The sequence below is a fragment of the Phalacrocorax aristotelis genome, chromosome 1, assembly GCF_949628215.1.
Source record: "Phalacrocorax aristotelis chromosome 1, bGulAri2.1, whole genome shotgun sequence".
In the NCBI taxonomy this organism is placed as follows: domain Eukaryota; kingdom Metazoa; phylum Chordata; class Aves; order Suliformes; family Phalacrocoracidae; genus Phalacrocorax; species Phalacrocorax aristotelis.
The window spans coordinates 98,263,837-98,274,241 of NC_134276.1; the positions used below are offsets into that span (position 1 = coordinate 98,263,837).

General features: G+C 41.8%; 1 protein-coding gene across 1 annotated transcript in view; it reads left to right on the forward strand.

The window, feature by feature from the left end:
- The window catches only part of WDR4 (WDR4 tRNA N7-guanosine methyltransferase non-catalytic subunit), a 21,130-nt gene extending 11,102 nt beyond the window's left edge, over positions 1–10,028 (forward strand). Inside the window, exons 8-11 of the mRNA XM_075099197.1 lie at positions 4,212–4,276; positions 5,766–5,949; positions 6,879–6,948; positions 9,500–10,028. Of these exons, the coding sequence (XP_074955298.1) occupies positions 4,212–4,276; positions 5,766–5,949; positions 6,879–6,948; positions 9,500–9,678 (498 nt within the window). The 3' untranslated portion in view covers positions 9,679–10,028. The remainder of the gene's footprint in view (positions 1–4,211; positions 4,277–5,765; positions 5,950–6,878; positions 6,949–9,499) is intronic.
- Positions 10,029–10,405: the final 377 nt, after the last annotated feature.

Here is a 10,405-nt window from a genome sequence, read left to right on the forward strand (position 1 = left end):
TGGTGGTTTTTTTGGAAGCAAAAAATAAGTGTACCAAATTAGGTGACAAGCCCACCTCGGTAGTATCCTCTTATAGTCTGGGTGCGGCAGCATTTCAGTGAGGAAAGTAAAAATTAAGATTGAGACAAACCGACAAAATTAGTTTACCACATATAGCCTTCTGGAAATAAGTGGCTTGGGGAGTTTCAAAGCTGAAGTGTTTTGTGTTCAAAAGTAGCTAATAGTGCTTTGTGGAAATGATGTGATTTGATAGCCATTGAATCCATGGCTGCAGTAATGTTGCAAGGCATTTTTTGGGGGGGGAAGAACGGTTTTATTTTAATACTTTGCCTTCTAGCTTTATTGGATCATTGAGGACTAGTAAGCAACTAGCTGTGGAGAATCCTGTTATTAATTTTGAAAATGCTACTTGTTGCTTAGACTGGCTTAGCATTTAGTAAGATAGCATGTATGTAAATTAATTTTTACGTACAAGTAAAAATTACGTGTGTAATTTTGTGTACAGTGCTTGATCTCACACTGAATCCTAACTCCGTCTTGTTGCAAACTAATCTCGTTGCTGCTAGCAGCAGCTGGTTTAAGAAAGAATCTCCAACTGTCTTAGAATGGTCTTGAAGGCTTTTGACTGTAGTTTAGTAATACTTCCCTTGTCTCTTAACACACCTGATAAAGTCCCTTCCATAGGATACTCTTTATGCTGATGGAGTCTCTTGGTAGAAATTTGAGATTTCCTTTGATTGTTTAAGGAGTCTCTGTTTAGCTGCTTATCCTTGGTGTGAGTAAGCAATGACAGAAGGGGAAACCCATAAACTGTGGGTTAATAAATACAACACAGCAGTTAATAAACTGTATTCCTGCAGTGTTTTTGCAGTTCTTCTATCCACTGCCATATGTGTCTCCTGACCATGATCTTGGAAGCCTCAGGCTGGCCTGTTCCTTGAATCTGTGAAATTCTGCTTACTGCCCACTCATACAGGCATTTTAAAACCTGTCTCTAATGACACTGAATTTGCATGATGCTTGAGGGGTGCAGAAGACTGACTTCCAGAGTTTGCATGTACTTGGAACAGTAATCAGGCAGTGTCGCAGTGATTACAGACAGATAAATGACAGATTTAAACCTTGGTGCGGTGCATTGCCACCTTTGTGTTGCATTGCTACACCGCTGCTGATATGTACTTCTTTCAGAACAATTATGTCTTAATGGCCAGCAGGACCAAAGGGGAAAGCAGACTTGTATCTTGCTGCCATCATAGTGCTAGAAGTGCCAGAGGTGATGTCTGGTGGTAGTATTTAATTGTGCTGTGCATCCAGGAGTATCAAAGATCATCTTCACAACCTGGTGTAACATTTATAGTCTGAATTTGAGGGAACAATCTTGAGTCAGCACTTTGTAGGTTGTAACTAGCATGCTGTCTGCAAATTACTCTGGCAGCCAAAGATTAGTTGGGGATATAAGTGTTTTTCTTTTCTTTTGTGTTGCATTTCATTTTCACCATTGATAACCACTGTGAACGCACTGAAGTTCAAAACACAACTTGAAGCACTATGATAATGGAATCCTCAGTAATGGTGGGTCATGTGAGCACATAAATGTGGGCTTATTTTGCTTGGCAGACAATGAATATATGTCTGTTTTGGGAATGTAGGAGTGTGTTTAAGGAGCATAGCATTGGTTTCAGCTGATGGTTGCAGATCCTCAGTTCATTTTCCCACTAGAATGGGAGTAATTCTCTAATTTCATAGTGCTATATAAATATTTTTCCTGCTTCGGAGCTTTCATCTCATCTGATCCTCTTGACAGCAGAAGCTTGTTTAAAGTCCAGAACATGAATTGCACAACTCTACCCCAGTGCTCCAGTATATTAATTTTTCATAGGGTTGCCTCTTCTCACGGACAACATCAAAAGTTAATTTTAAGGTGTTGGCAGGCTGATAACAGTGCCATATAACTGCTGAACAAGTTCAGAGAGTATCAAGTGAATATCTGTTTATTAAAGTCTGATCTTGTAGCTCATATTTAAGTTAACTGATTTCATAGTCTAGTCCTTGAACAAGATACTACTCTGAGGCTTGCATTCACTTTGCTGACTGTTAACTTACCCACACATGGAAAGGAAAGAGCTTGTGAAGATGATATATTTTCTAGTCTCTGTCCAGCTGTGAATAACGCTTGGTTCAAATCAAAAAAGCTGCCTCCCCCTTCCCCCAGTGAGGGTGGGGGAGAGCTGCTGCATACTTCAGGTTCACAGAACCCTTTGTCTCTCTGACAAAGTGCTCAGCTGCGTAGGTGGGCACTTGCCCTGCTTGTTTGTCATGAGGCACGCAGAGAGGCAGAGCTTTGTTATTAGAAATAAATATCACAGGTTTGGTTTTTTTTAATATGTATCAATTTCTTGGCTTGTTCCCTTAAATGTCTAAAGAACCCACTGGTGGTTTACAATAGGAGCTGTCAGTTCTAGTCTAAAGCTGTGGTGTAAATGGCTCCATACTGCAATAACTACATTTAGGCATATTAGTTAGCTACAGAGAACCTTTCTGATTCAGCTCACTCATCCTACCAGTATCTGGAACCATAAGCATTTTTATGTCAGCGTTAAACAGGGGTCCTGGGTCCCAATGCTAAATATGGACTAACAACTTAGTATTTCTGCAGAGTAGCAAGAGATCGGTCCCATCTGTTCCCAAGAGCTCTGAAACATATCATTCTTTTGATAATGTTTTCTATGAAGTGCTTCTCTTCTGTCTGAACAGGCAATCGAGTACGTGAGTGAAAAGTGTGTGCGTGCCATTGTTCTTGCTTCCCCACCATGAGATTGTATCACACAATGGATTTTATTTTTTTCTCTCGTGTGCTCGAGATGCACCGTGTAACACTGGTTTTCAGCTACATTTATATAATTAATTAACTTTCTTTCCCACAGTTGGTTTATCTTGTAGTAATTGCCTCATGTACTGTTGACAAAATAGTTAGCTTCTGGATTAAACTTGCTGACTTGAATGTTTGGAAGCTGTACAGCTTGTTTTGCTTTCCTACATAGACTGCAAAATTCTGAAATAGGCACCCTGACAATGCCTATACATCAGCTGGTAGATCAAAGGGTAAAATTCTGTGGTTACTCCCAAATTCAGCTTAACCTGGTGAACCAGAGGTTCTGTCTAGTGACCAGTGTTGTGTTTGGGAAAGAGGGGAAGGCTGGAAAGGGGGTAAAAGGAAAGAGGACTTGAGATTGCATATGAATTCTGCCAGCAGAGTGTCAAGATGATTTGTCTTCTCTGCCCCAAAGGGAATAACTCACTACTTCTCTAGCAGGAAGGCTTTATTAATCGGAAGTGCTGGTGTTATCGCTACTTATAAAATATAATTGAAAACCAGCCTTTTGCTTTTGCAGGTTCGTCTTTCACATTATATAACAGATACTTCTGAAAAAGCACCCTAGGGCATCTTGCAGTTTCTCTGCTCCTCCCAAGTTCTTACTTCCCACTCAAGGAGCCTCAAATCAGTTGTTAGGTTCTTCAAGCAGTATGGTTTATGCAGCAAAGGTATTTCTCTGATTCTCTCCCAGGTGAAACTATATATCTTCTAAATTAGGAGTGTGGTGTGGGGTTTGTTGTTGTTGTTGGGTGTGGGATGTTTGTTTGTTTGTTTTTTAATGAGGAAAATAGCCTCAGGCAGTCTCACCTTGTTCTTCAGAACACTTTTTCTGCTAAGTGGTATGGCTTCATCCAAACGCAGGTTGAAAACAAAGACAGGCAGCAAGGATATTAGTTATGCTTCACTATCTTCTTTTTTTAACAAACGTTGCAGCTAATGGCTTGTGCTTATAATCTCTAAGCTGCTAGTGTAATACCCTGGATGAGTGGGCTTAACGTTGATGTTTTTTCCATTAGCATTACAGGAGTGAATGTTTGCAGGTCGTGTACTTTTCCTTCATCTGTTAGTTTGTCTGCTAAGAGTAGTTCACTAAAACCTTTGTATTTGACCTCTGTTTGGATGGCTGTGAAGGGAGAGGTGTGGAAAACTTCATAAAACAGCAAACACTGGTACAAAAATATACTTGATTGAAGTTTAAAGGTAATTATGTTGCTTAACTTGCTGCAAATTAAGACATCTGCTAAATTTTAAAGGCTAAGACATGAAACGGAATGTGAATTTTCTGCCCATAAATGGTCTTAACTTACAAGAATGTTTCTTTTTCTTTTCCTAATAGAAATACACTGTGTCAAGAATAACCTACTGCTGTCAAGGTGGTTATGTTGCCATTCTATGTGACTGGTAAGAATAAATGGAATAATGGCTAAAATCGTCACAGCTCCTGCAAAGACAAGAGCAACTTTCCCTGTTGGCTGTCCTAACTTTCCCCTAGCATGCGGTACTTGGTACTGTGGATCTCCAAGCGTCCCAGGCAAGCCTGTGGCCTCACAGGGAGCCTCTGAATCCTTACTGTACTTGGTGTGAGTGCGAGGGTTACCTGGCTTAGCTGAATTTTGCAGACTTTGCAATGCCTTTCCCTCAAGGCTGGGCACTCAGGATCTCTCCCCTTAATTGCTGTGCCTGACCTGTGTGGTTTGGGTCCCGTTTTGTTTAGGGTGCTGTGGTAATGGAGCGGCCAAACTTCTGTTACCATATTCTGCTCCTTTAAACGTGTTGGCCCGTTCTGTTTAAAACCACAGCATTGCTTCAGTTTAAAATTATGGAGATGCTGTGTTGACTTTTGGATTCAAATGTATGTTTGTGTAAGGAGGGAGTGCTCAGGAGCTGAAGGGCCTAAGTACTGAGGAACCTTACAAATCCAGCTTGGGGGGAAACATCTTGCAGGGGTGGACAAGCCCTCTTCTCCTCTCTTTCCACAGCACGTTAAGCCTGCCAAGGAAGCTGTTCTTTCTGACAAAAGCTTGCAACAGGAAAGGGAGAGGTTGCCAGAGCTGCCTGCACAGTGAAATCGTCAATCTGTCCCCTCAGTGGACTTGCCCTTTGCCAGGGCGAGGAGCCTTAGCTGCTTCTGTCACGCCTTCTGCATGGGCACCCAAACTGGCCCTGGAAGGGGAAGCTGTGTCAGCCAAGGGCTGTATCCATGTCACTTAGCCCAGGGGCTGTGCTGTGCTCTGCGTCATGCTTTTATTTCCCGCTCCGCAGCCCAACACTTCTAAACAGTGCTGTCACGTGGACCTGGTAGGCCACTCGGGAGGGAGCCGAGGTGTCCTGCGTGGCACACCGGGGATCTGTCCGAGGGAGGTTAGGAAGCTCTGCTGTTAGAGTGAGTGCTGATGGGAGAGGTGGAGATGGATGCAGTGCCAGTACTGGTCTTTAGTTGTGTCAGGTTTTCGTGTCCCTCTCATTCCCCCCTCCCCTCCCTAGCATGGAATTCCTTTCCTGTTTTATTTTGACTGGTGCTCAGTTACCTGTTCCTTCAAGTGAAGCCCTGTAGGCCAGTGTCCTATGATGCCACACTCCTTATATAAATCCTTAGTAATCCTTATGAAATTCCCTTTGCTACCTTTTCTTTTACAGAAAAGGCAGCATTGACTGCTTTTTGTTTCATATAACACTTGAAAAGCCATTTGACTTGTTAGGTATTTACAGCTTCTGCCTCAGATGATGTAAGCAAACCACGCTTGAAGTGCTAGAGTATTTTTTGCAAATCCTAATGACTTTGCTTTGGCTCTGTTTGGAATTAGAGTGGGTGTTTGCTGTAGCTTGCTGTACAAGTGATGGCTGTAGGTGGATTTGGTAATAATGGTAATTAAGTTTTTCCTCTCAAAAGTATTCCCACAGTCTACATCTTTCAGCTTGATGCCATTGCCCAGCAGCTAGTTTACAGACAGCAAATCTCTTTGAAACATAAAGGTTGGGACATTGCATTTGAGGAAACGGGAGATCTATGGATTTTGCAGGAAGACAATGAAGCTCCTCTTCGATTTTACAGACCATGTGACGGACAGTGGAAGGTAGATATGTTTGTTATGCTAACATCCTGAATGTTTTGTGTTGTCTTGAGGCCATAACAAAAAAAAAAACTATGTTCCATGAAAGCTAAATGGCACACTTCTCTATTTATGTCTTGAGACAGAGTAAAAGTCACAGATACACATCTCATTCTACTTCTTACCTGCATATAATACAAAGCTGTTGAGAGCTTGTTATGAATACCAGTTTCTTCTCTGGTGAAGCTAACATTTGGCATAGCAGGATCAAGCAGAGTGGTTGTCAGCCGTTGCGCTTAGTACTTTAAACCATTGCCTGTGCTTTCTGTGTGCTGCACTTGATTATTTAAAAAAAAAAAAACCAAACCATAAAACAACAAAATCCCATTGTGGTTTTCTCAGGAATGGTTTCCACACCGCCTTCCCCATGCCTGCCTCTGAGGGATCCTTTGGGAGACAAGGCATTCTGGGAGCATCAAGGGGATTTTTTTTTTTTCCAGCTGAGAACAGGGAGTCAAATTTGAGGGGTGTGCTATGAAGTTCTCTGTAGTAGCCTATGAAACAACTGGAAACTCGCTTGTTATCCTTGTAAGTCCCCAGCTAATCCTGGTATACTTGTGAAGTGCGTGGTTTTTAAATGAAACTGCTAAGTATGTTCTTTGACCCTTATATGTTCCTTGTGATATTCCTCTTCCTCACAGATTAGTAAGTAGGAATCCATTTTCTTTTCCTTCAAGCTGCAGAGCTTCCCCAGCAGAATACGTGATCTCAGACCAGGTTTCTATAGCAGTCCTGGAAAAAAGGAGCCTGAAGGCCTGTAAGACCTGGAGGTCTTACACCTGCACTTCTTTCACTATACTTGCCTGAGAGCTGTTGCATTTTTCTGTGTGCTCTGAAACATGAGATTGTTTATTATTCCTAAAATAACCATGCATTGTTCCTTCTTTTCCCAGGCAGTAACTGATGACAAAGGATTACAGAAGATGTCAAAATATCTTCAAGACAACTGGACAGTGTTTGAAGGTGAGAAATTTGGCCTAAAGGCCCAGGAAATCTGATTTTTACAGCTAAAGCATAAGATATAGGGGTAAGGTTAGAGTTCAGGTCAGCTATACTGGCTGTTGAAGTCACTTAATCTTTCAGTTTTCTCAGTTTCATCACTCCATCTGGTATGGAAGTTACTGTAGACCGTGAAGCGTGTTCAGGTTACTATTGTCACAAAATGATGTAGGTATGTAGGTCTGAATTTGTAGCATTGTAACTGCTGTACATAGATGCCTTATCACAGGGACATACCTAAACACTCTGTGACAGAGCCACTGCAGTCTGTCTTACTGCTGCGACAGAGAATGCTGTTGTTTGCCGTCTCATCTCTTTGCCTGGGCATGACACTTTATCAGAAGTACAGTGGAAGCAGTAAGAATGGAATAGCCATGGGAGGAGTAGCTTCACTGTAAGGATGAGCTGTTTGGGTCCACCTTGGCAGGGTAGATCATGTGGAGCTTGCTGTGGCTGGAGGGTGTGACCCTGGATGGTATGACAGAGAAATTGATTGGTATGAGGGCTGGTTCATTTTGTTCTTGATTTCTGACCCACTCCCAGTCTCTGGCAGAAAAATAATACATGGTTTACTAGTTCAGAAGCACCCTATGTTTCCAGGGCTTTTTGTATTTAAAAACCACACAACTTTATTTAGAAGCTGAAATTATGGCAGTGGTGGCTGCAGGGTAGCGAAGGGTTGCTGCATGTGCTAGTGGTTCTCTCATTATGTATGGAGAGTTGATTAATTGAAATTTCCCTCCTGTACTTTGCTGGGAGACTGGGAACCTTCCTTAAAAAAGGTGTTACAGCCCCCACCGGGGTTTTGGTCTGTTCTTGACGGTCATATGTAAAGATGGAAGAGTTGCAGAAATGTGCAGTCTAATGTAAAGTCTCCATAATATCTAGTATTGGATGGCTTAGGGTGAAGCTGTCATTAAGTTGATCATTAAGTTGTCATTACCTTGGTACTGTCTTGGATATCTAAGAGGAAGTCAGGTACCCCTTTGGAAGGGAGAGTGTTTGCATGTAGATGCTGCAGACTTGATAGTTACAGCCATGCAGATAATTAGAAGTATGAGGTCTGAGTGAAAATGAGTGAGAGAGAAGTAAAAAGAGCAGGCAGGGGAAAAGGTTCTGAGCATAATTAGCCAGCGTAGCAAATCACTGCGATACACGGTAGCCGGCTGCATCTGCAGCTGGGAAAGGGGGACTGCTCAGATGACAGGGTCTACTATTGTTAATTAGTAAGGGGAGGCTCGCTTGATGAGCACTTATTCCAGTGCATAATTAGTGCTTGAAAAGGTAGTTACTTATTTCAAAAAAGGTGGTCATTATATTGTTTAAACCCAGTCTTAATGCCTGCATATTGTCTCTTTATAAACTTCATTCACCTGATTGCTGATTCTGTACGATTTAAGACGGGTAGGTCAACCTTGAAGTACACGTTGAACAGTTTGACATTCTGTTATAACTTATCCCAGAAGAAGACAGAGCAAGATTTAGTGCACAGTGATCAATTAGAGAGTAGCGTGGATATCCAAACTGTCAGCACACCATTTCTCCCAGGGCCAAAGCCAATAAATTGGTTACTGTGTGAGTGCAAGACCCTCAAAAGTAAAAGCATGCACTTTGCTGAGTACCAGCAAGGGAAAGTTTTTCTGCCAAGAAACACGGGGATGCTGTATGAACATTGCTGTGGAGCAGCACACTGGCTTCAGGACCAAACCCTAGCAGGGAGTGGGTTTCCTTGCATTTGCCCTTTAAGATCAAGAAATTTTGGAAGTGGCGAAAAAGTAGGAATACAAAGAGAACTAAAGGTAACTGGCTTTGTCAGGGACCACTCTAACAATTTTTGGAAAAGTGGACCTAGCCAGCTAGTCTCGTTCTATATTCTCTACACATACGATCTGATTGGGGTTTTTTGGGTAGTAGGTAGTTCCCTGTTAACTCGTTTAAACGGTCTTGGAGATGCTGTGATGAATATTATGCCAAATTCACAGATGGTATAACAGAACTGTTGGGGTGAATATTTAGAAACGTGCACACACTGGAGGATATCACTGTTAGAAGTCTACTTCATTGGGCTTCTTTTAAATTAATACTCTAGGAAACAAGTCAGCTGAATACTGTCAAGTAGCACACCCTTTGTAGTGCTTAGATCTTGGGCAACAACTCCAATGGGATGTACAGCAATAAGCTGCAACAGCAGTCATTTTAAAACCCAGAAGCCTTGAAGTCTGCAAGTGTCCAACATGTAAAGAGAGCTGTGTGCCCCCTTCGCTTCAATGTCAGGTGCTTGCCTTCGTGCGAATTTTTTATAATAAAAATGGAGGCTATGCTTGGCTGTGTGAATGCAGGACAGGTGCTTACCAACACCAATCAGGCTTGCACAGTATAAATGCTGAAATTTAATAGAGTGTATAGGACCACAGTAAATGAGTGAAATGCCACTCTCTGGAATTACAGTACAGGAAGTAATTGGTGATACCAGTAAGGGAATTTACACTTGTGTTCTTGCTTTGCCCAACTGCAGGTTTTGTTGGTGCAGAGAGCCACTACAGCAACCTCTACAAGTCTTCATTTGATAACATGGCCGCCTACCTACAGAGGAAAGAGGAAAAGTTACAGCAGCAGAAAAAGAAAAGGCAGGATCTGCAGCGTGGTTCAAATGGACAAACAAAAAAGATGAAGACTGACGAATCATCGCTATGACCCTGTTTTTAGCTTGTAACTTACCTTGCTGAAAGGAACTGATCTGACTGCGGACTGTTTGTAAACGTAAAAAGAATGATGGAAGAAGACTGGTTTAAACATTTATTCAGATTCAGGTTTTCAGGTAGTCTGATATGACAATATCCCACTTGCAGCAGATACTGCATTTACAATATGCCTAAGCTTCTAACAGTGTACAAGTGTTAGCAGTCAGTCCTGGTAATCTGTAGGGCATGATATATGAATATTGGAGATGGTATTTTCTTTGAAATAGGATTTTCTGTTTGCCTGCTGTGTTCAGGCTTTCTTTTTCAGGTGGAAGTGCACTGATTAAATTTGTTGTGATTTTTGTTGTTTGTTTGGGTTTTTTTTTAACTTTTTAAAAGGTCCGTTAGTTAATGCAACTAACTTAGTGTACCTGGCTGTGGGAAAGGGAATGTAGCAGAATTCTTGCTGTATATGAACAGTTTTAGCTGAGACCACCATCTCTGTTGTTACCTTTTACCTTCAATTTATATGGCAGGGATTCTGCCTAGCTTCCAGTCCATTGCTTCTTACTTGTGGCATATTCCTATAGGAAGAAGTGCAAAAATAGATTTTATACACTGGAAAGTAAAAGTAAAATGTGTCAGTCAACTTTGTGTTATTGGAAGATCCTTCTATTGCAATAAGATCCTCGTGGGTCTGTGAGAATCATTTGAGAGGCCTACGAGGAAAACTCAAGAGT